Genomic DNA, 26,161 nt, shown 5'->3' on the forward strand with positions numbered 1-26,161 from the left:
TTGTAACTCGGGGACTGTGTATGTATTCATGCAAGTTAAGTTTGTTCAATGCAAGTACAGTATAGCACAGTATAGTAGGTTTGTCCTTCAAACTGTTTATTCTTAATGCAGGTATATTAGTCAGGCTTTGTAAGAGTGAGTCTCAAATATCCAGAAAATACACTTATCTGGCATCTACCAATCCATATTAATGCCATATGCCAGGAATTTTACTGCAGTTTACTATTTAAGATGGCTTAAAGTACAAAAATTGCTTTAAACCCCGTTCAACCATTCAACCAGGCTTTATTATCATCAAAACATTAATAAATTACTGAATAATCTATAAATGTCAACTTGACATCATTTGGAGAGTAGCAGTGAAGGGGAAAGAAGATAGTTGTGGAAATACAGGGCAAAGTTTTGATGCGACATAGTATCTGAACAAGATGTTGGTGAGACCACAGTACTGGGCACACTTCTAGGAACGACATCATTATTCTGGAAGGGGTGCAGAAAGAAAAAAGAAACCTTGAGACTTGTGGGCTTGAACTACAAGGAGAGGCTGGGGACTCATCTCCCTGGGGTGCAGCAGGCAGTGGGAGGATCTTCCAGAACTTTACAAAATTGTGAGGGTAGGGGACTCCAAAATGAGCTCCTAAAGAAAGTGTTTAAAGAGAGTACAATTGCAACATTTGAAAGACACTTAAGACAGGTTCATGCATAGGAAATGTTTTGAGGGACAGTGGATGAATGGGGTTAGGTAGACAATGGCATTGGTGTGGATGAAGGGCCCATTTCAGCGCGGTAAAATGTCACAATTCTAAATTAGTTCTTTTTTAAGTACTATGAGGAAACATTAAATTCCATGTCACATGATGATTACTGATAAAATTTTACACTGCTTGGTGGTCTGATTCTGCTGACACGTCCAGCAGAAGAAAACCTTGCTGTGTAAGACCTTAGAAATGTTGGAGGATGAGAGAAGAAAACAGCTTACCCAAATTTTTAAAAAAGGCCAAAGGCAGGATAATGCACAGCGACACAATTACAACAAGGTAATTGCCATTTGTATACCACTGTCTGAAAGAGATTAGGTAGTTATGATCTTTATTGTATACAAAATACCCTTTTCATCCAACAAATTCTTATCATGTACATTTATCCACTACAAATGTCAGAGGGTTTGAAACGAAGTGCAGCGACCTCAGGCTTTGCAGATAGTGTTTGAGTTGTTTGGATAGGAGTGGATTGCCAAGCGAAGGGATGAGGTGGTAGTTGGGGAGGGGGGCAATCAAATAATGACTGGAATATATTTTTAAATGTCGACATAAAGCACGGTTACAGACTCTTCAATCAACATCAAAGCCTCAAACATTTTGAAAGGTTGGGCGTGGGGGAGAAACTGGGGCACCCAGACGAAACCCATGCAGGTACACAAGAATGTGCAAACTTCTTACTGACAGCGCTGGATTTGAACCTGGTTCACTGCATTGCACTAACCGCTGCGATAACCGTTTTGCCCCAAATAATACTCTGTGCAGCAGAGCCCAAAAGGCCCAGAAGGTGAAATCAGCACTGGGGTCTAGTGCACAAACGTGCTGGAGAAACTCAATAGGTCACGCCTCATCCCTAGACTCAGTCAACACTTCAGGAGTGCCAAAAACCAAGCAGATGACTGAATAAAAAGGTGGGGATAGGGTGGGAGGAGAGGCACGGGCTCTATTGGAGGAGTCCAGAAGGATGTGTTGCCTCTCCAACACTAGAATTCAGGATAAAAGCTGCAGAGAAATTTATAACGGGATGGGTTCATTTATTTAGTATGGTTAAAATCTCAAAAATGCTGGAGGAACATAGCAGGTCACATAGCATTAAAAAAGGTAAAAATATATTACTGACATTTTGGGCCTGAGCCCTTCTTCAAGATAACTCAGGCCTGAAATGTCTGTAATATATCTTTAGCTTCTATGGATGCTGCAAGACCACCCGAGTTCCTCCAGCATTTCTGTGCTTTACATCTATCACAGGGTCTGCAGACTTTTGCATTTCACACCCCCCACCCCCACCCCACCAACTTAGTGTTGGACACATGGGCAATAATGGCACTGACAGGAGAAAAAAATCTCGTAATCAAACACCAAATTAAGAAGTAGATCCTCAGGAGGTGAAAATCACCTGAGCGGTGTTCAAAATTGTATAGGATACATTAGAGGAATGAATGGCTGGTCAAAGACCAGAGGGGTTAGAAGTAGGTTTTGGTTCATGAAGCACCTGTCCAATTATTGGGTAAAGTGGGCGCTTTGTCCATGAACTGTGCACAACTCAACTATGCTGGGGTCAAGCAGCTCCTCCTCATCCCTGTCTGAAGTCTACCACACATAACAATGAATTTTGTATGCAACTGCATTTGAAAAAATATTTTCATTTTAAAGTCAGGATACATACCCACTGACCTCCTCAATCCCCATAAAAGCACGAATAACCTCTGGTAGTTCATATTTCACAATGAACAAGTAACTTGACATGGCTGTAACAAGAATAATTTCATCAGTACACCATATATTTAATCCAATTTCTGAAAAAAGCCAAGGGATTTCAGAATTACTTTGCTCCATTTTACAGGGGCACAAGGTATCTTGTTTCTTCATGGGGAAAAAAATGGTTGGGGGAAGGGCCATAATCTAGTAAGGCTGACGAGCAAAATAATACCATTTAAAAAAAGTAAACTCCTTCAGGGGGGAGAAAAGTTCTAAAAAACTAAAAGCAAGAAAATAAATATACATTGGGAGCTATCTGAAGAGCATGGTAATGTTTAATGCACAAGATAATTACACCCAAAATTGGTAATACCCATGTGGTTTAGAACACCTGGGCAGGATTGCATTTGCCAGGAAATGAATAAAAATCCCTATTGGTGCAATGGAACATCATGTACTCAGAAATGATGGAATAGATATTTACTGGAATCTGGCCCGGTATGAGATTTCCTCAGAAAAATGAGATTGAGATAGGGAAAAAAAAATACAGCGAGAAGGAAATGCTGAATATTCAATCTATTCAATTAAAATGGCTGATTCTCTGCATATTTACTGCATTAAAATGAAGGAAATCAAATAATTTGAATTATTAATTCTTCTTTCCAACATTTTAATTGAGTTTTGCTCATACATAATTAATTACAAGAATACAAAGTAAACGTATATTAACAAATAGCTGTAAATGACCTATAAAAAAGACAACACATATATAAAACAAAAACTGTTTTAATAATCTAACCCTTCCCTTGTGAAGTTATGATTAATCATATACGTTCCATTAATGCATGAAAGAAAGGATGATCAATCTGTAAAACAGGATCTAATAATCTTATAAATTCTGAAAATAATTAAGGACCCCATAAATTTAGAAAATTACTTTTCATTACATTAGTAGAGCATCTATTCCCCCGATCCCCACCAAAGTCAAGCATGCATCATATCAGATAACCATTGAGTATGTGTAGGAGGGATAGCATCCTTCCATCTCATAAGTATAGCTCTTCTGGCAATGAGAAGAGCAAAGGCAACAAACTACATGGGATTGTTGCCCAGACAAATTTAAATCAGCTGACTTATTCCAAATGGGCAAGAAAAGGATTAAGAGCCAAATTAACATTAAGAACTGAAGACAAGGTACGGAAGATACTTTCCCAATAATTGGAAAGCGAGAAACATGACCAAGACATGAAATACTGTACCTTCTTCAGTCTACATCTATCACATTTTGATGAGAAATTAGAATAAGATTTAGCCGAATGAATTTTGGAAGCATTCTTACTTTAGTGAACCATGTTAAGAAATCCTCTTTCAATGTATTGATGTTAATTAAGACGAATATCTTGCCTGTTCCTGTAACTGTCTTTGTTCCCAAAACATTTTTTGATTCACTCGATTCTATTATCTCTTCTTTACCCCTCTCTCTCTCTATGTATCTATTTATTTATATTACTTTTTTTCTTACAAGAAAACCAAAAATAACCTTCCCACCCCCCACATTTTCACAATATAAATCCATATACTGTCAAGGCTCACATTTATATTGACCATAAAATATCTCAATGGAGAAGTCCCTTGCATTTATACTGTAGCAGCATGTATTCTTGTCCTTTTTATTATTGTAGTTATAATTGGGCCCCTATCTGATCCAAATATGGCTGCAGTATCTTGATAAATGTCATATTTTTTTCTTTATGTAATTTTTTTTCATAGGTTATATGACTATTCCTGTCAGCAGTCCATTATGCTATATGTAGAGGGGAGTTGGATTTCCAAGAAATCGCAATACATTTCTTAGCCACTGCTAAGGCAATTTTAACAAATGAAATTTGGAATTTACTTAATTTATTGCTTATTTCAATAAAGTTTCCCAAAAGATAAAGCACCAGGTCGCCCCCTGCCCTGAAGGTCATCCCTGTTCTCCTTGCTAATATTTCAGTAATAACCTTCCAGAAAGGCCTCACCTTTACACACGACCACATGGCACATAAAAACCTTATTTCTATCCCACACCTAAAACACATCTCCGATATTTCAGATTTTTGATTTATGCAACTTCTGTTGTCTGAGATATAATTGGTGTATAAAATTATATTGCACTAATCCCGTATCCTGCATTTATAATTGATGTCATGTTATCCAAACACTAATCAGACCATTATTGCAACACCTAGATCCGACTCCCATCTCTCTCTCTTAATCTCTGCACTTTTATTCTGGAGAGGATAGTTATAAATTCTCCAGCCAAATCATTTGTTCCATTCCACTCATTTAAAACGAGCATAGGAACATAGGAAGTAGGAACAGGAGTAGGCCAAAAATGGCCCATCGAGCCTGCTCCGCCATTCAATACGATCATGGCTGATCTAATTTATGACCTAACTCCACCTACCTCTCTTCTCCCCATATCTCCTAATTCCTCTATCATGTAAAAAAAATATAAAGTCAACACTTGACAAAAATGAAAATGTAAAATTCTTTCACTAGAAAGAGCATGTAATGCTTGACATCATGTTTAAAAAGGATCCATTATTATGGATTGTAAATACATATGATACAAATAATAAATGGAAAGTAGCTCAGTTTGATTGCTCATTTCAAAATGGAGACTGTGTGGTCACTTGTTGCCATTGTGAATCGGTTGCGCTTATGGATACATGCACAAAATTTTAAAAGTCAGACATTTTTTGAAATGTCTGGATTCTCAGGTGGTCCAGATTTTTGGTGTCCAGATTATGGATAAAATGTTCCAAAAGAGATAACACAATTTAAAAAAAAACCCTCAGTTTTAAGATGGGATAAACAGAATAGACTCGTGTTAACCATATTTGAAAATTAAACTCAAGATAGAAAACTTGGCGTTTAGTGAAATGAAAGTTGGATTCATCTTCATGCACGTCACGACACAATAGAAAGATGTCAGACTCAGTTTGTGCTGCCTCTCTCAAAATGCAGTCAAGTTGCAGTACTCCACTCTTTTTCCTCATCTCTCTGCACGATTTACTCAGTGATTTAGTCAATACCACTTGGAAATACAGTTGAATGTATATTCTCCCTATCAGGAGTTTATGCCATTCTTGGCGCGGTCGTGAGTTGTGCTCTCTGATTGCTGACCTTTCAGTTTCTTTATTTCCTTCCATGATTTCAAGAATCACTCTCAAATCTCCTCACTCTCATCTGCTGCCAGAAGAGCAACCCCAGTTGATCTGGAGTATCCCTTCTAATGGTTAATCAAATAACCATTCTTTTAAATCTCTTCTGTGTAATGGTAAGCCATTCATATCCCATCTTAAAACATTGTGCCCATAGCAGATAGAGATAAAGCAAGTATATAAAAAAAACGCTAGAGAAACTCGGCGCATCAAAAGTGTACTTTATATAGCAAAGATAAAGATACACAATGTAATGGTACCCTATAGATCCAAGTTTAAAACCAAACTAATTCTACTCCAGAAACCTGAAAATTTTCAGATTTCTCCGTTCTGAATAACATTTGTCCTCCGTTTTTTCTTGTCCCTTAGTTAGTTTTACTGGCATTGCCGTCTTTTCTCTTTTGTCCTTCAATATTCCTGACAAATTTAAAAGCCTTGTGAAATTCAAAAAACCTTTGCTGCAATACTATTATCCATCGTCATTGTTACCACTTCAAATAACAAAAAAAAGATTCGCCTTGCGATAAAGAATTACAAAAAAAGATTGTGTTGTCTCTACTTTAGTAAGCTTTTCCAAGTGGCCGTACACTTGAATCCCAGATTATTTCACCTAGAAGCTTTCTCTGCCAACTATATTACATAAATTTTTCAATCAATATCTCACAGTACAATTCTAGCAGCTAAAGATAATAGGTTGTTTGAATAATTATAATAAATATTGAATTGAATATTAGTTTTTCCAATACCTCCAATATTTTGCATTGTGATGCAGACGAATGCTGCAATTTTCCCTGGCCATCCAAATGCCCGCTCCCCTAATTTCTCATAAACCAAAGAACCTGTTAAAACAGAAATTTAGTTAAACAGTGTGATGATTCACAATTGTTTTGCTTTTACAGAGTTGAGCCAGACTTGTATGGTAGTTTTAAATGAGTGATACAAAATCAATTTCCCCATTAATGGTCTTTGCCGAATATCCCTTCATTACTTCTAAAGATTAATCACTGGAGGGCCTTGAAATATGCCACTTTGTACTGTCATCCAAGGTGAATTGCCATTTATGCTTCTGAATGGAATTTGTAACGTCTCGATAAAGGCACTTACATACCTCCTTCTTTTGCAGTCTTCAGTAAGAGGTGAACAGAGTACAAGGACAATACTGCCACTGCAAGCAATAGGATCCTGTAAAAGCAAAAGATGACTTTTTTTAAAATAACTGTCTTCAACTATTTCTGGTGCCAAATAATTCTTTATGTAAAGTGTTTAAACAGAGTGCTGAGTTTGTTTTTGATGCAAATGATTCTATCTCCAGTGACAATGCAGCCACCTTCAGATCCATGCACTGGCGTTCACCAATATTTTCGAAGGATGACATTGCTGACATCTTAAAACCTTTGTTCATTATTTTAAAGCTGTTGATTTTACAAAGTTTATTAACACTGAATATTTGTTAGAACTGCGCTTAGCCTAGCTATTACAGAGACTGCAACAGGGAGTTCGAATCTGTTGCCATCTGTGAGGAGTTTGCCCATTCACCCCATGTCTGCATGGATATCTTCTGGACAGTCTGGTTTCCTCCCACCTTTCAAAACATTTCAGGGGATGTAGGACAATTGGGGTATTTGTGTAGCACCAGCTTGTGGCTATAGGTCTAAATGTACATTTAAAATGTTTTTTTTAATTAATTAAAATCAAAGACTCATTAAAGAAAATATGCCAATGCTGGGGTTGAGTGCAATAGAAAATGTACTGGGGTCACCCAGCATCCATAGAAAGTGAAGGGTAACTAACATTTTGGGCCTGCACCCTTTGTCAGGTTAAAATAAAACCTAATGGACTGAAAAAGAGGAGAGGGTTGGGTCGAGGAGGGTAGCATAGACCAACAGGCAGGAGGTAACAGGTGGAATCAGGTGAAAGGATAGAAGAGAAGTGGTTAGGGCAATGCTGTTACAGCCCCAGCAACCCAGGTTCGAATCCACCGCTATCTGTAAGGAGTTTGTACAATCACCGTGTCTGCGTGGGTTTTCCCTGGGTGCTCCGGCTTCTACCCTTCAAAATGTACAGGAGTTGTAGGTCAATTGGGTGTAATTGGGCAACATGGGCTTGTGGGTTGCAAGAGCATGTTAAAATTAAATTAAAAGCTGAGAAGTGATAGGGGAAGGGGTTGGGGAGCTGGGTAAAGGGAGACAGAGGGATCGGGGAAAGAATCTGGGGAAGAATCTGGGGAAGGGGTTAACGGATATTGAAGATCGATCTTGTTGGAGACTGAATGTATGGCCTTGTTCCTCCAATTTACGGGAGGCCTCAACTCTGCAGAGCATGAGGCCACAGACAGACAAATCAATGTGGCAATGGGTGTGCAAATGCAGCAAACATACCGAAGGTGCTCAACAAAGTGATCTCCCAGTCAGTGTCCAGCCTCCCAAAACAAATCTGTTAATCTGTATACCTTCTCATCATTTTATTCTTAAATGATTGCGTATCAAGTAACTAATATTTTTTCCCCCATCTCCAAAACTCAAATGTCTTCCAAATATACAATTTTGGAGAGAAATACAATGAATTAGAAGTACATTGTACAATTTCAAGTTACTAGCACATATATTTAGAAAAGTTAGCCTATAGAGTATTGACCGATTCTACAGTGCTCTGATATACAATAATATAATCATAGCCATCTTTACAGAAATAACCAACAGCTGCCATTGGTGATGAAGAGATGGCATCTGCAGGACTGCTTACTGTGCTGTTCCTGGTTTTCCTTCCCTGTTTTTCCATTTTACCATCTGCTCAGTACTTTTCAGAAAGAACATACCTTAATAACTCTCCAAGCAGTTCTAGCCAAGAAGTATAAACTTTCAATTGCAGTGGTTCACACCACCCGATATATTGTGAGCTTGATGGCTCAAACGTATTGTCCTGAAGAGAACATTTTAATGTCTATACCAGGCTCCCTGCCCAGTCTCTCAAGCCACAGACCCTGCCTGTCTGGATTTGCTCTCTGGATATTGAGAACGGTGTCTGCTGACCCTCTGTAACTGAGTGTGTCCCAAAGCCTCCATCTTCTGGGACTGAAGTCCACCTGAGAACATCATAATGACCCATTGCAGTTGGTTGTCAAACTCAAACTGGTTTTAAATGACTGATAAAAAGTATTCAAACACAATTGAATAAAAATACAGATTATTATTTAAAAAAAACGTTAAGCCACCTTAAAATACAGCACACAAATTAAAACCATTAAAATTAAGTAAAATCTTCCAAACACTTGAATTTAACTTTAAGTGAACAGGATGGCTGTTTCTATGCGAAAAGATGAACCAAGTTTATGATCATATATTCTGAAGTACAGTGAGAAAAAGTTTGTTTTGTAAGCAGTCTAGCTACTTCACCTATACATAGTACACCAAGTAAAACACTCAACTGAGTGCTGTATTACAGAGAGAGATCTGTTAGTGCAGAGCAGAGGTAAATTAGGACTAGCTCAACATCGGCTATAATCATAGAGTCAAACAGCAGGAACTGGCCCTTCGACCCAACTCATGGATGCTGTGACAGTGCAAGTATGGCAGCTGTAATGTGACCAGGCCCGGATTAACCATTAATAAGCATGTCCTGAGGGCACCAAGGGAGGGAGCCAACACAGAGATTTTAAATCCAGTGCTGGATTTACCATGGTACAACTGAACTAGGGCCCCACACCTCTCTGTCGAGGCTGTCAGCTCACTTGATTCAGCCTATTGGTTGAGTTTTATTTCAACCCAGTAACAAATGTCTATCTGCTGTGGGCAAGAACCATCAAACAAGAATGATCTGAAAATTAATTCAGATGACAATGGGGAATAAATAGAGGCTCTGCCCGAGCTCCAAGTCGAAGTTGAAAAGACTATGGTTGTCATGTCAAAGAGGCAAGGAGTGTTCGTCCTCATGTCCTTGCCAATACTTCTTCCTCCGTTGTCTTCTTCACCAAAACATCATCTGTTGGTCCATGGTTCAACTATTTCAGTTCTGCATCCCACTCCCATACACACATGTGTGTCCATGGCCTCATGTACTATCCCACCAATACCACCCATAAATTGGAGGAACAACACCTGATTTTCAGTCTGGGAACTCTCCAGCCAGATGGCATTAATATTGACTTCTCCAGTTTCTGCAAACCCACTCTCCTTTCTCCCTCCCATCCCTTCCCTCATCTTCTTTCCCTCAGCTCGCCACCCCCTTTCCTCTCTATACACCGAGCCATCTCTGCTCCTCCTCCTGCTTGTTGCTGTGCCCTCCCTCCCTTCTCCACCTATCACCTCATGCCTTTGCGACCATGCTCTTATCCCCACTGCTTCCCTCCTTTACCTTTTTGTTCGATATCTTGATGAAGGGCTCAAGCCCAAAATGTCAGTTATGTATTTTTATCTTTGCTATATAAACTACACTGTTTGACCTACTTTCTCCAGCATTATGTTTTTATTTCAACCAATGTTTGCAGTCTTTCATGTTTTACATCATCTGGTCACCGCTATATTACTATTTGAATCAGCTTTCTGCACAAATTATCTGGTAAGGGACTGCTTAAGGTGATCTGTGAGTGGGAAGGGAAGGTTGAGAACCACTGCTCTAGACCCAATTGTTACTGAAATATTTTGCTTGAAAAAAATGGTCATTAGCCCATTTCCTTTGGAATTATGAAACTGTGCACATAACGTCAATTAGGGACGATTAAAACAGTGGTTTTCAAACTTTTTCTTTCCATCTTTGTACCACCTTAAGCAATCTCTTACTAATTACAGAGCACCTATGGCATAGGGAATATTTAAAGTGGAAAGAAAAAAAGTTGAGAACCACTGGTATAAATACACTTACTTTACATCCTTTGAATGAACTAATTCAGTTCTAAGAAATTCTTTGATTCTAATTCTCTAGGTCATCCAGATTCAGGAGTGCCATCTGTTTTGCTTCAAGTTTCGGTCAGTGAAATCTTATATCCACCAAATGCTAGACAGCGAGTTAATGTCAATACTCACACAAACAGCAAGATTCCAGTGTTGGCCATGGCATAGGACAGGCCAAGAATGCCGCTGCCCATGATAGCGTTGCTGAGATTAAATGCAGACATTCCAAATGAGGTCATCCCAGGATGCTGTAAAGAAATACAATACACCTGTCAGTACATTTCCATTGTTGAAAAAAAGCAAGTTTCTCCAACTTTTGCAGAAAGCAACTAACAACAACGAATAAATGGCCAATGCAAAGTGTTTGGAAGTGCGACAGATGCAATTACTCACATATTCTTCCTGATATTCTTCAAATTTAGTTTTCCTTAAAAATCCACTTGTTAGAAACCTCTGACTTTCTGCATCTTCATCAACAAACTGACTGGGGATATGAAGCAAATCAAAGCAAATCAACAATTTGCTGGAATTTCAGCCAAGAGGCAGGAATCAAACACAGGAGGACACTTTATCAAAATGAAAAGGGGCCCTATCGTTTATCGGAGGCTCGCCTGCTCCTTTTCATTCCAGTTCACTTTCAATTGATGGCCATTCAACCAGTTTTCAGAATCAGAGCAGGTTGCGCAGTCGCCATTATATAAAATACTTAACTGCTCAGCCGAGGGAGCGCGGTAGCGCAGTTTGGGTAGCACAGTTGGCACAATGCTATTACAGCACCAGTGACCAGGTTTTGAGTCTGGCGCAGTCTGTACGATCTCCCCAAGTCCGCATGGGTTTAATTCGGGTGCTCCAGTTTACTCCCCCATCCAAAATGTATGGCGGGATGGGTGTAGGCCATTTGGGTGAATTTGGCGACAGACTCATGGGCCGAATGGGCCCATTATCATGCTTGTATGTCTAAATTAAAATCAAAGTGACTGGAGATGAATTTCTAAGCATTTATTACAATTTATTACGTTAACTTTCACCATTTCACTCGGAAGTCCTTCCACCTCCATCACTATACCTGAAAACAAGGTGCCAAACAGCAATCCAAACGGCTCCTTTTGCTCGTTTGAACTCATGATCTCTCATTGTTGCATACAATTCTATACAATTCATAGAATCCAGTATTAATCAACTCTTAACTATTTATTTTAAGGCTCGGTTTCTTCTCAGTCACTAAAGTATAGAAATAATCCTAACTTTTCACTGTTTCCATCAGGGTTTGAATGGCACAGATGCCACAAGTCACAGGGGATCTTGTAGAAACTTAAAATTATGAAAGGCATAGATAAGGCTGAGGTAGGCAAAAGGTTTCCATTGGTGGTGGAGACGAGAACTAGGAGATATAGCCTCAAGATCCAGGGGAGTAGATTTAGAACAGATGAGATGAGGAACTGCTTTTCCCCCCAGAGGAAGGTGAATCCGTGGAATTCACTGCCCATTGAAGCTCAGTAAATATATTTAAGACAAGGTTGGATAGATTTTTACATAATTGGGGAATTAAGGGATATGGGGAAAAGGCAGGGAGGTGGAGATGAACTGATCATCAGATCAGCTATGATCTCGTTGAATGGTGGAGCAGGCTCGATGGGCCGGATGGCCGAGTCCTGCTCTTATTTCTTATGTTCTTAATCTCCAGTCTGCATGAAATCTTCATTTTAAGTCTATCTGGATCATTTAAACAAAATAATGTTCTGGGATCTGGGCAATGCTGGCAGACTCAGCATTTATTGTAAACCTCCAATTGCCCTCGAGGTGGTGTGATGGGCCATCTTAATGCTATGGTCCTTCTGGGCTCCTGGAATTAGACCCAGAGATAATGAAGGAATAATGATTCTCAAGTGTAGCGGGCTGTTTTGGGCTGCATGTCCGAGGAAGGACACATTGTTATTAGAGACTGTTCATTCACCAGAAGGATCTCTGGAATGAAAAGGTCCTTGTGTGAGGGGCATTTGATAGCTCTGGAACTAAGTTTAGAAGAATGGGGTATGGGGGGGGGGGGGCAGGAAATCTCATTGAATAGAGTGGACATGGAGAGGATGTTTCCTATGGTGGGAGAGTCAGGACCAGAGGGCAGAGTCTTAGAATTCACAGAAATGAGGAGCTCTTTACCCAGACCGCGGTGAATTGATGGAAGCTTTTGCCACAGACACAGGGTCAGTGCCAAGGTGGGGTGTTCGTGGGCATTGTCCCTCACAATAAGGGATTGTGACCCCCCCCTCACTGCTGTTGCCCCCAAATGAGGTATTGTAACCTCCCACCCCACACTAGTGTCACTAGCATGCATCAAGCGTCACTAGTCTGCATGCAATAGAAGCAGCGCGTTTGTCTGCTAAGTCAGAGGGATGGCAGTGGCGCCGCCGCACGGAGGAGGCTCATGGTAGGTTTCAACACTACCATACCCCACTGAGCAAGTTTTTGAGTGTCAGATTGTTTCCCCTCCCCCCACCCCCCAGTTACTCTAGTGCCCCTCTGCTAAAACTTGTTCTGGCGCCGACACTGCACAGACAGCTGGGGAGGCTGTCATTGGGTGTATTTAAGACAGAGGGAGGCAAGTTCTTGATTAGGAAGGGAATCAAGGAGAATAGGGAGAATGGAGTCAAGGAGGGTAGTAAATCAGCCATGATGAAATGGTGAGCACATGCGTGGGACCGAAAGGCCAAAATCTGCTCCTATGTCTCCTGGTCTTATTTCCCAGTCAGGATGATGGGCAACATAGAGACGGATCTGCAGGTGCGCTGTCCCCACGCTCCAGCTGCCCTTGACCTTCTTTGGTGATTAAAGGTCACTGGCTTGCGAGTCATGGAGGAGAGTACAGCTGCAGTGCACAGGTGGAGTGAATGCTCGGGTAGCTAGATGGTGTGGAATTCATTTACCTTCATCTTTTGCTAAATTAAGGGCAGCATGGTTGGTGTAATAGTGAGCACAACCCTGTTACAGCGCGAGCAGTCAGGACTGAGGTACAAGTCCCACGTTGTCTGTAAGGAGTTTGCTTATTCTCCCTGTGTCTGCGTGGGATTTTCTCGGGGCTCCGGTTTCCTCCCAGCCTTCAAAAACCAACCGGGGGTACAGGTTAAAATGGGCAGCATGGACTCGTGTGCTAAAATGACCTGTTACCTTGCTGTATATCTAATTTTTTTTAAACTTAAAAAAGTAATACTTGTAGGATAAATTATTTTATTCTTGCATGCAATTTTTTTTAAACAATGAATTATATCGAATTATTAAATCACTCAGTGTGGAAAGTGGCCACTTTGCCCAACACATCCTTGCGAAGAAGTGGGCACCCAACCATATTAATCTCATCTACCCTTTTGTCCATGGCTTTAAATGCCTAGGTGAGAATATACACCTTTGATTGCTTCTTTTGACCAACTCAATGAGTAGTTCCACTGCTAATATCTGGACCATGCCATCATATTAAAATTATCTTTTTGCTTGCAGCAATTAAAATGAAATTAACTGCTCTCCCCGCAACCAAAAGTTAAAACTTGAGGTACAACAAAGTAACGAATTCACATTCAACTATTAAAGTTTTTTTCAGTCTTTGAGGTCATCGCCGCTAAATATTATCCTCTATCATCACATCTTACTTGCTGATTGTTGCCTTCTCTGGGTTTGGTATTTTGGTATAGCCTTCATCCATGCTGTCCTCACTGTTAGTCTCTTCATCAGCCTCATTACTGACATTCTCCAGTTCCAGGCGATCCATATTTTCAGTCAAAATAAGCAAGAAAAAGAAACCACCAGAAATATTTTAGGATACCGAACGTTTGGAGTCAATTTCTCTATCGATTTCCTGGACTGGACGTTCTGTTAAAAGTGGGGAAAATAAAGATTGCATTGAGTCAACATGCTTTGTGTAATAGCTGGTACATCTAGTCATATTTACTCTTTTGTAAAATATCAGTAGACAGTCAACCGTATATTTGTCAGGGCACTTGCTCTTCCAATTGACGTCAATTTCATTAGGTAACAATGCTAAAGGAGGCTACAAACGCAAGAATACAATATAATTTTCTACGAGAGAGAAGTTGCCTTTGCTCGTTTCCAACTTGTATACCAATTCTGAACATAACTTTAGTGGGTACAAAAACAAACGCTGGTCTGATTCCCACGGATGAGAGATGATCAGGCCTATCCGTGCACATGGAAACATCATTCACAGGAGCCTGGTCCAAGTCCCCACCAATGATATGGCTGACAAAAGCACACATTGATCAATTTTAACCTTTTTACTACTTTTCAATGAGAAAACACTATTTTGCTTATAAACAATTAAAATGTTTGGAGAATGTAGCTTTAGCACTTCTCAGCTCCTTGGATCTTAAACTGGCAGATACCTCAAATGAACCTCCTAATAAATGATTGTTCCATTGCATTGTCGAAAGATTCAGTGCTGATGGGAAAAGGCTGGCAGAGTAGTTGGCAAATTTGGGTCTTCTCCATTCATTCACACACATTCTGGAACCCTGAACTCCATATTTGAGTGGGGGAAAATTCCAAGACATTACTGCACATTAGGGTTCTGACACGCTGTTAACATCAGTTTGGTAATAACAGAGCCCAGAACCAGCTGGGAAGATGGATACTGAACAGCTGGATGTCGGCTCAGAGAAGCAGGCTGGAATCTCGAGTCATCAGTGAGCGACTGGAGGAAGTTGGCGGGTCAGGCATGGGGAAATTGTCCTTGTTTCAGGCAACTCCCTCCCCTCTCTCTTTCCATTTCTTTTTTACCCTCTATTGTACTTGGTTCTCCGCTGCCCTGGGGTCATCAAGGAGAGCTGCCTCCCAGGCAGGAAAGCAGACCTTGGTGGGGAGGTGTTGGGGATTGGTGGCAGTGGTTGGGAGGTGTCGGGGATTGGCGATGGGACTGGGAAGGTGTCGAGGATCGGCAATACAAGTATTCTGCTGGTGTTACTGGACTGCTTAAAGCCATTATTCAGTTATTTGAAAAATCCAGTTAATCAAAAAATGTCCAGTCCCAAGCTTTTTGGATATGGGGAAATGCACTGTATTAGATCAATTTAGGTTTGATTACATTGATCATTATTGTAACAGGTACTGAGAAACAGTGAAAATCTTGCTTTTGCCCACCAATCAAAATCCAGCCACCCTTCAACATCAATTTGCAAAAGAGATTTAGGAAACAAAAAGAAAATCCATTCAAAGACAACTAGTGGTTTAGGATCATGCCACTTCCTCCAATGCAGCAGAGTTCCAGCCACCCATCCTTCAACACATTAGTCAACTCTGGTCCCGGGCCTACTCTCCATCACACCTCTTCGTCCCCGGTCCCGGGCCTACTCTCCATCACACCTCTTCGTCCCCAGTCCTGGCCCTACTCTCCATCACACCTCTTCAACTCTGGTCCTGGACTGCCCAGTTTAACCTGCACCCCCGGTTGGTTTTTGAATGCTGGGAGGAGACCGGAGCCCCTGAGGAAATCCCACGCAGACGCAGGGAGAATATGCAAACTCCTTACAGACAGCGTGTGACTCGTACCTCAGTCCTGACTGCTAGCGCTGCCACAGGGTTGTGCTCACTGTTACACCAACCATGCTGCCCCTAATGTAGCAAAAGATGAAGACAAATTAATTCCACACCATCTACCTACCTGAGCATTCACTCCACCTGCGCACTGCAGCTGCACTCTCCTCCATGACTTGCAAGCCAGTGACCTTTAATCATCAAAGAAGGTCAAGGGCAGCTGGAGCGTGGGGACAGTGCACCTGCAGATCCGTCTCTATGTCTTCTGACTGGGAAATAAGACCAGGAGGCATAGGAGCAGATTTTGGCCTTTCAGTCCCTCACATGTGCTGACCATTTCATCGTGACTGATTTACTATCCTCCTCAACTCCATTCTCCCTCATGCCTCTTCAATCCTGGTCCCTGATTCCAGGCCTGCTCTCCATTGCACCTTTTTGACCCTGTTCATGAAGCCAGCGGAAGCCACCACAACCCGTGTTTTGGCAGAAGGCCTTTGTCCATGGAGCACAACTGGCCATAAAGATTCACCATTTTAAAGATGACAGAGCAACATTTTCAAAAGCATAGATCACAAAATGAAGCCAGTGACTTGGTATTAGAGTAACCATCTGTCACTAAAATACAGGGCTTCCAGATTTACCTTCTACATCTGTGTTGAACAGAGATGTGGGACTGCAGTAATTTGAAGAAAATGGAGCAACTGGAAATATTCTCCTTGGAGTAGAAAATCAGAATTGATTGGGATAGAATGGGGTGACTATTTCCATGGCTGGCATGCATGCAACCAGGGAATACAGATGTAGAAGCTCTGCATTTTTATCATCTGTTGAAAGTGGTTCAATTGCAACTTTCAAAAGGGAACTGGGCAAATACTGAAAACTTAACGACTTACAGGACTTCTTAAAATTTAGATATGTAGCACCAGAAATAGGCCAATTCAGCCCTGAGTCCATGCCGCCCAATTTACACTGCATTAATCTACAGCCCGGTACGTTTTTGAATGGTGAGGGGAAACCGGAGGCCCCAGAGAAAACCCACACAGACACAGGGAGAACATACAAACTTCTTACAGACAGCGCAGGATTCAAGAAGAGACGGTTTGTCAAGCTGGAGGGTATTCACCAAATGATACCTTGCACCGTGTGGTGACACAATTTCATCCTTGTGTCCCTGCACAAGAAATTATTTAATCATGAGGAAGGAGTGGGAATGGAATTTAAACTTTTACAAAGTCTTCAGCCTTAATACTATTTCCATGCAAGATGCACTTGTTGACTGACCTGCTAATAGCGCAGGAAGAGATAATTGTTCCATTGCTTTTCAGTCAGATTTCTGTGCTCACAATTCTACTTTAAATTTTAAAATTTGGATTATACAGCATGGCAACAGGCCCTTCTGGACCACGAGCCCGTGCCGCCAAATTACACCCAATTGACCTACAACCCCTGTACGTTTTGAACGGAGGAAGGAAACTGGAACACTTGGAAACCCATGCAGACACAGGAAGGATGGACAAACTCCTTACAGACAGCATGGGATTCGAACCCCGGTCCAAACCGTTGGCACTGTAACAGCGTTGCGCTAACCGCTATGCTAATGCATGCTGCTCTTTGTACAATGGTCCTCAACGCTGGATTCCCCGTCATTTAAGATGATTCCAATTCAGTGGCAGCACCCTTTCCTTGGTGTCAGAAGGTTCAAAACACATTCCTGCGATCTGAACATCGGGCGCCAGTTCAATGCGGCAAGGAGGGAGTTACAAGTAAAATTCTCTCGGCATTATTCCAAGGGACATGGAGTTCTGGCCAACATTTCTCCTTTAACCAGCCAGCAACACCCAAATAAATGAAGACACAAGGATTAGCTCTGCCAGGAGATGACATTGATCTGATCTTGGACTCAAAATTTAAAAAAAACAAGAAATGCGGAAAAATAAGCATTTATGGAAATAAAAACAATATTAAAAAAACCATCTGTACCCATCAAAACTGCTCCCATCTACCAGCACCTGGTTCATTGTCTTCTATTGCCTGGGGGTTCAAGTCATCATCTTGCTACTGTGTCCACTCCTGTCTCCACAAGCCCCTCATGAAAAGTTCTAACCAGTTTTTTTAACCCCTTCAACACTTATTGCCTCTTACACCAAAAGTACATTGAAATGAAACCAGAAAAAGCTAAAAAACCATCCTTCAATTCCAAAGATTTGTCATCGGGAAAGGAATTGCTCCTCCTCATTCTAAAGCTTTGGCCTGTGGCTCTCGACTCCTCCAGAAGAATTACCCTTTCAGGCTTAGACCTACCAGGCTCCCTCGGAATATTATATTCCTTAATTAGATAACCCCTAATTCTTTCTCCCTCCAACAAGAATAGGCCCAACTCCATTATTATCAGGCTGCTGCTCATGGAAACATTATTTCCAAAATTTGACCGTGAGACTTCCATAAGACACAAGAGCAGAAAAATCAGCCATTCAGCCCATTGAGTCTGCCCCGCCATTCTATCATGAGCTGATCCATTTTCTCCACCTCTCCCTCTCTCTCCACCTCTCTCCACCTCTCTCCACCTCTCTCCACCTCTCTCCACCTCTCTCCACCTCTCTCCACCTCTCTCCACCTCTCTCCACCTCTCTCCACCTCTCTCCACCTCTCTCCACCTCTCTCCACCTCTCTCCACCTCTCTCCACCTCTCTCCACCTCTCTCCACCTCTCTCCACCTCTCTCCACCTCTCTCCACCTCTCTCCACCTCTCTCCACCTCTCTCCACCTCTCTCCACCTCTCTCCACCTCTCTCCACCTCTCTCCACCTCTCTCCACCTCTCTCCACCTCTCTCCACCTCTCTCTACCTCTCTCTACCTCTCTCTACCTCTCTCCCTTAAATACACCCAGTAACTTTGCCTGTGGCAGCAAGTTCCACAGATTCACCACCCACATTATAATAGTAACAATACTTTAAAAAGAGTATGGAGTGAAAATAGTTCCCATAAATAGGCATAAGATAAAGATAGACAGACTTGAATTTGTCTTGTATTTCAATGGCCAGAGAATGCACCATATCATTTTACAACTTCAGATTCATACGGCATAGAAATGATTGTTTAATCCCACCATATCCATGCCCACCATCATGTACCCATCAATACTGCTCCCATCTACCAGCACCTGGTTCATTACCTTCTATTGCCTGGGGGTTCAAGTCATCACCTTGCTACTGTGTCCACTCCTGTCACCACGAGCCCCTCATGAAAAATTCTAACCAGTTTTCTAACCCCTTCAACACTTATTGCTTCTTACACCAAAAGCACATTGAAATGAAACCAGAAAAAGCTGGAAAACCTCAGAAGGAAAGAAACCGTTCTAGATTTTTGACAACATCCAGTGGGTTGGTGTCACCCCCACCCATTGACCCAGTGCATGAGTCTACAAAGCATAGAAGAAATAGTGTTCCTTTTATGTCCGGGTCAGTGGCACTGGGGGGTTCTGACCAGAACACAATAGAAGGCCCACAAAGTAAATTAGCATAGAGTTTTAGCCTTGTAGGTATATTGATACAGGTAAGCCAAAACATGTTTTTGTTGTTAGAACCAACTACAAGGATTTTTTAAAAATAAAATTAATAAATTTCTGCTGAAACACTGCACAAAAATTTTGTAGACGCTCATTATGGTGTCACCCCCCTCTGATGGTATCACCTGGTGTGGTCCATACCCACCACAGCCCCCTAGTGACACCAGTGACAGTACCATAAGCATACTAGCCTTTATTTGGTTCTTGTGTATGTCAATTTGTGCTAGATTTAACCAGATCCCAGTTTGTGTTATTAAAATCACATTCCCTCTAATCACACTAAATTAAGGCCGAAGCACTAATAACATTCTATCTCAAAATAAAGAGTAGAGTTTCTCGAGGGTGGAGAGTTAGTCAGTTTTGGATGGCAATCATCCCCAGCTGGCTTCTGAACATGCTTGAGATCAACTTGGAAACCTGCCTCTTCAGATAAGCTGGAGGTCGATAGCAGAGAATGAATTCTCAATTCATGTAAAACAAAATCCTCTTCTGCTGATATCATAATTTCTCCATTTGACATTCCAAGTTAAATTTGGAAGCAAATGAATATTTTACAAATTGTAAATTTGAAATTATTTTGATTAATAAAGGTGTTAAAATGTTAAGATGACAAAATGTAATTGGGTTGCCATGGTGATCATCTTTTCTTCCTGCTTCCTGCTGCAAGTGGTCTTCTACTTGTATTAATTTAAAAAGGGTCATGATCACATGAGTAACAATCTTAATTTATTAATCATTCTGGAAGCTTGGAGAAAGAATTATATTCACTTTTGATGCAAAGCCACTTCACTCACAGCACATCCAAATATTGAATTATGTAGGGAAAACACGACGTGGTGGATAGGAAACTGAAATAGCCCAGGTGGAATTTGTGGTTAAACCTAGGAGACAGGAGCAGGCTACTTCATTGGTTGCTCCTGCACTGCTAATCAGCAAGATCACGTGTTCTTTTACCTCAGCACCACTTTCCTGCTCATATCCTGCATGGTACTCCATTCTTCCCCCCGCCCCCCCCCCCTCTAAGAAAAAGGTTTTATTTGCAAGATGCTGATTTTGACCAAACCAAAAATTAGTTTTGCATTTGCTTGACTCAACTAAATCAGAGTAATTTTAAGATTATCAAGAGAAATATGATCAATTTCTATTCTCTAGCAAGAAAAAGTCTAGAATACAATTAGCATATGCTTATTTTGGGTTTTAAAAAAAGTGGTCTCAATAAATCTTTCCTCGGAGTTTTGGTAATCTTTTGGAAAGGAAAATAATTGGATAATTTGAATGACCGATTGCAAGCCATGTGGTAATTTAAAATACCACTTCCCTGGTTTCTGCGTGTCTACTCCCCATTCTTCCCCTCTCTTCTCCATCCTCAACAAAAATGACAGCACTACCACTTGGCAGCGAGGAGCAGGGATACAGTGCCTCTGTGGGGTCCAACCGCCCAGTCAGCTGCTGTCAGCTCCACACGGGCTTTGAATGGCCTGTGAAAGGAGCCGGAGGGCAGTTTTGTTTAAAATCCCGCGACCGCGGGGTATGCGCCCAAGATGGTGGCGCCTCTAATCGATAGCAGCCATGAGGGGTTGCAGACTCCCAAGGGGCAGAGGACTTGAGCAGGGCACCAGAAAATGGGGAGACCATCCCCTGCCTGAGAAGGAGAAGCAGAGGAGCTGACCCACGAGACGGTGACCAGTGAGGGGGCTCTGGGGCTGAAAGACCCATGCATGCAGGGGGCTGCTGGTGACTTGAAGCGAGGAACCCACGGAGGCTGTGGACAGCTGGATACTGCTGTCGGAAGACTTGCTGGAGACTGGTTCAAAAGTGGCTGAAGGGTTATCAGGTCTCAGAACCAGGATCGAAGAGGGTGGCGAAGGCGCTGAAGGGTTCTTTATTGTGTTGGAGGTTCAGACCTGGAACTCGGATTGCCAATGGTTTGGACTGGACTCTGTGTAGCTGCAGAAGCTCAGGAGGCAAATCTATGGACACTTGATGACTGGGGCAGACTCTCTCTTGCTTCTCTTTCTCTGACTGCAAGAGACACTTCAGGCAACATGTGCCAATATCTGTCTTACAGCAGACAAAAGCAATTTCATGTAATATGACAATGCTTTAATACAATGACAATAAATTTAATTTTGAGTCTTGAATCCCTCTATATTCTTTTCTCCAGCTATCCACCCATTTCCCTTCCCCTTGCCCCCTTGTTTGCTGGTGTACCCTCCCTCCCTTATTAACCTATTACCTCCTGCCTGAGGGACTGTGCTCTTTTCCCTGCCTCTCTCTGCTGCCACCATTTTCTTCAGGAATCTGCCTACATTTTGTCCACATCTTGATGAAGGGCTCACGCCTGAAACATTGGTTCTGTATCTTTACTTTTGCTATTTAAAGTACACAGTTTGACTTGCTGAGTTTCTCCAGCATCATATTTTTTAACCTCGACCAGTGCCTGGAGACTTTTGTGTTTTATGAAAATGTGTCTAGACTAGGTTTAGGAAGCCATTCAATTAACAACATTTATTTAATTATAAAGGCATATGGAATGGCATGTTCTGAGCTCACGGAATTTGCATTGACCATGAAACACCCCACTTGCACGGATCCTACTATAATCTAATTTTATTCCATCCCTCCCCACCATTTTCATCAGCCCCTTTTCCACTGGCATCCCAGTTAATTTGCCATGCAGTGTCCTAGGATAGGAAGCCCTTTGTGCAGTTTCCACCCTTAACTGGGACATAGCTTATCGCTGGGGATCAGACTGTTCTACCTTCAACTGGAAACAGATGACTTTCTGCTGTCCCTTTTCCACTGGCTTTAATTAGCACGCCAGCGTCAGCTGACGCCGGGTATAGGAGTAGCGGCCGAGGTGGTTAATCCCTGGCATGAAATTGCATTATTTGACACCAGCGTGCTGACAGTTTTCTTTTTCCACTGGACTCTGTCCCAGTTAATTCCTGGGACAAGGTGCCAGTGGAAATGGGGCTATCAACTCCTCCCAGATTTTACCATTCAGCTGCACAAAATGGCCTGATCTTGGAATGTGGGAGGAAACTGGAAATGTATCCAAATTCTAAATTTTAGGAACAAATTAATACTTAAAAGAAAATAGTTTAAAAAAACCCACAAATTTATTATTTCAAGTGAAATTCTGCAATGCATAAATATTACCACATTAATTTAAAATTGCTTAAATCAGATTTCTGAATTATTTTATATACTTTACTGTTAATAGGCTTTCCTTAAGGAGTCAGTCATGGGTAATCTTAACCTCACTTTAAAGTCATGGAACACAGGTGTTGATAGAAAGTTGCAGAGTCCCAACTGAACTATTTGAGGAGTGGGGAGTTCTCCCATTGTTCTAGGCAATCCTTCACCCAAAATCACTGATACAGTTTAATTGTTCATTTCTCCTGCGGTGTGTACATTGGTTCTATATCACAATAGTACTCCATTTCTAGAGCAATTAACTGTCTGTGAAAAGTTTGGGATGCCCAGAGATCGTAAGAGGGCCAATAAAAGTTCTTTCCTTTTCTCCGCTTCTCATCGTCTCTTGTAGTGGTACAATTCAACAGGTGGTGACTGTACCTCATTATCCAGCAAGCTTCACGATGCCTGATAAAGGGCTCAAGTCCAAAACATCAGTAATGCATTTATAAAGGACCTGCTGAGTTTCTCCAGCATGGTGTTTTTACTTCAACCACGGTGTCTGCAGACTTTTGTTTTACTTCGCAATACTGACACAAGCTGTGGCAAATACTTAATCTACGCATGAGGGAAGGGGGGGGGAATATGAAGAATAATCAGTACAATCCACTTTTATAAATCTGTCATTACTGATGGCATCTTCACAAGTGAGGTATCAGATTTTAACATAAAAATAGCGCAACGCCATTACAGCACCAGCGACCCAGGATCGAATTTGCCGCTGTCTATAAATATTTTGTACGTTCTCCCTGTGACCATGTGGACTCCTTCTGGGTGCTCCACTTACCTTCCTCATTCCAAAGTCGCAAGGGGTTAATCGATTCATTGGCCACATGGGTGGATTTGTGCTCATGGGCTGGAAGGGCCCATTACTGTGTTACATCTCTAAATTAAAATGTCCAGGTAGTGATAAAAGAGTATCATTGAACCTAACTAACTGCAAAGCTTCTTAAATAAAGGTTTACATTTTTAAATATAGAAAAAATGTTTCAGAATGCTTTGTAATACACTTCCTTCTCATATCTATTTTAACAGCTGACACCTTATAGCCATCGTCCCTACAGATCCAGCAGATAAAAAAGGGAAGGAAATTATCCAATGCACTTCATACAAGAGATTACAGATGGTAGACTCTGAAGCATAATACGATTTATTGGAGAAACTCTGGGCAAGCAACAGTGGGAGAAAAAGAATGGTAAAAGGTTCATAGTGAGGGTTCCAGCCTGTAACGTCAACCATTTTTTTTTCTCCCAATGACCTGCCAAGATCCTCCAGCAGATTAGGTTTTGCTCTGAGCTGGGGGTCATTTGATTCGGTCATCCAAAGAACAACTTCATTAAAAAAATAATTAAAATATGGACATACAGTCAGAAAAATGTGATCCAAAAGTGTTGTGGATTGGTTTTAAAAGGGTATAATTCACTCAAGCTTTTTTTCCCCAAAAGTCCCACCACGAATAAATCAACTTGAAAATTTAAATCAGAATATTAAATAAACATTGCAAAACTACAGATGTGCTGTAAAGGATGTGCAATGTGAACAGCCAGGTGTAAATCCAAGATACAAAAAGTCTAAAATAGGCATACATCAAGTTATATAAACGAGTAATACCTTAACATTCCTTTTCACTCTGTTGCTTGGAGGTCAAATCTGAAAAGCAACTTTGTTACTTTTACACAAGGCCTTGACTGACTGCATCACGTGGACAGATGACCAAAGATGAGGGGAGTACACACACGCCAACCAATCAAATCACAAAACTCAACACTTCCATTTAAAGACTGTTTGCTTCAATAATACAAAGGATGATATCTTATCCAAAATCAAGATTAAGCCACTGCCATCAAGCTGCCATCAGTGGATTTCACAACTGATGTATTGTTTAATAGAGGACTCATTTAGAGAAAAAATCTTTTGGCGCAGTAATACAGCATGACTATAATTGTTCCATGGTTGCAAGCAAACCCTCTCCAGGCTTTCTTCCCTCCCCAAAACACCAGCTCCCGAAGTAGGTTCTCCTCCAATTCTGGAGGCCAAAGATCGTCATTCGACTGAAGGTGACCAGGCCTTTGACTGTTTAAGCCCTGAACTCTAAAATTTCCTCACCTCCTTATTTTCTTTTTCCTCAAAACCCAATCCTTTCACAAATCCTTTGATCTCTTGCTTGAATAACTACTGACTGATCATTTTCTTTGATGAAAATAAAACCGAGTTTCTGCTACCAGGAGTTTGTGCAATTTCTATTCCCCGTTCACATTATATTTTCTTGACAAAAATGCTCTTGCAAAGGCTGAAGCCCAGAGCAGAAGACACCAGGAAGCTTCCAGACAGCAAAAACAACAGTTTCATAACTCTAAAGGAAATGGGCCAATGGCAATTTTTCTCAGGTAAAATATCTCACTAACAATTGGATCTAGAATCTTTTTTCCCCCCTACTAACATACCACTTTAAGTAATCCCTTATATCATTTTAAGTAATCCCTTACAGATCACAGAACACCTATGGTATAGGGATTACTTAAAGTGGTATGTGAGTGGAAAGAAAAAGTTTGAAAACCACAATGTTCTCAAAATCTATTAAACAATAGGTACACTTTCAAACTGTTAAAATGCATTTTTGAAATTTACAGAAGAATCACAGAACTCCGCATAAAACTCGTGGATATTCATTGCACATAATCCCTAGAGTAACTGCTGCAAAACCACAGGATGTTAGATTCTAACCACAGGCTCAGCAAATCACCTGCAAAAAGTTCAGAATTCCATATTCACTTGGAAGATCCAAATAACCTGAGAACTCCTCACATTTGCAAGGAAAGTATCGGTCTCTGTCATCAGAAGAAAATTTGACTAAATAGGTTGCAGAGAAGAAAGTCAAATTTATTATCATCTGATTTCAAACCTAATGAAACTGTGTTCTCTGATCCCCAGTGCAGGACACAGACCCACAACCAGACATAACACACATACACACAGACAGACAATACATATCCAGGACATGTTTTCACATATTCAAATAAATAGTTTCATGGTTAGTGTGAGCAGTTACTTTGGCCATTCAGCATTCTCACTGTCCATGGGAAGAGGCTGTTACTCAGTCTGGTGGTGCCGGCTCTGATACTCTTGTATCTCTTTCCCAATGAGAGCAGTTAAAAGATGCTGTGTGCAGGATGGAAGGGGTACTCAATGATTTGCTGGTCTTCCTCAGACACAATCCCCATAGATCACGTCGATGGGGGAAGGGGGGTGTGGAAAGAGAGACTCCCGTGACCAGAAATGGCTACACAGTCCAGTTGTACAAGATCACACTGG

At 41.3% G+C, this 26,161-nt stretch overlaps 1 protein-coding gene and 2 long non-coding RNA genes across 9 annotated transcripts in view; 2 read left to right on the forward strand and 1 right to left on the reverse strand.

Annotated features, from left to right (window-relative positions):
* Positions 1-11,528, forward strand: part of LOC138746178 (uncharacterized) — a 145,478-nt gene extending 133,950 nt beyond the window's left edge. Inside the window, exon 3 of the long non-coding RNA XR_011346744.1 lies at positions 10,583-11,528. This is a non-coding gene — a long non-coding RNA (uncharacterized lncRNA). The remainder of the gene's footprint in view (positions 1-10,582) is intronic.
* The window catches only part of LOC138746175 (sodium-coupled neutral amino acid transporter 4-like), a 72,416-nt gene that overhangs the window by 17,507 nt on the left and 28,748 nt on the right, over positions 1-26,161 (reverse strand). For 5 of the 7 annotated variants that reach the window (XM_069904145.1, XM_069904144.1, XM_069904147.1 and 2 more), the window contains 7 exons: positions 14,190-14,409; positions 10,945-11,035; positions 10,684-10,799; positions 6,774-6,847; positions 6,412-6,504; positions 2,425-2,506; positions 980-1,062 (listed from right to left, as the gene is read on the reverse strand). In XM_069904145.1, coding sequence (XP_069760246.1) covers positions 980-1,062; positions 2,425-2,506; positions 6,412-6,504; positions 6,774-6,847; positions 10,684-10,799; positions 10,945-11,035; positions 14,190-14,308 — 658 coding nt within the window. In that variant the 5' untranslated portion in view covers positions 14,309-14,409. Of the gene's footprint in view, positions 1-979; positions 1,063-2,424; positions 2,507-6,411; positions 6,505-6,773; positions 6,848-10,683; positions 10,800-10,944; positions 11,036-14,189; positions 14,410-17,157; positions 17,258-24,460; positions 24,544-26,161 lie in introns of those variants that run through there. The other 2 variants (XM_069904150.1, XM_069904146.1) reach the window with 2 other exon arrangements.
* Positions 12,785-24,237, forward strand: LOC138746179 (uncharacterized). The gene is made up of 2 exons (XR_011346745.1): positions 12,785-12,976; positions 23,885-24,237. It is a non-coding gene; the product is annotated as an uncharacterized lncRNA (long non-coding RNA).

Source organism: Narcine bancroftii, chromosome 11 (genome assembly GCF_036971445.1).
Source record: "Narcine bancroftii isolate sNarBan1 chromosome 11, sNarBan1.hap1, whole genome shotgun sequence".
NCBI lineage: Eukaryota > Metazoa > Chordata > Chondrichthyes > Torpediniformes > Narcinidae > Narcine > Narcine bancroftii.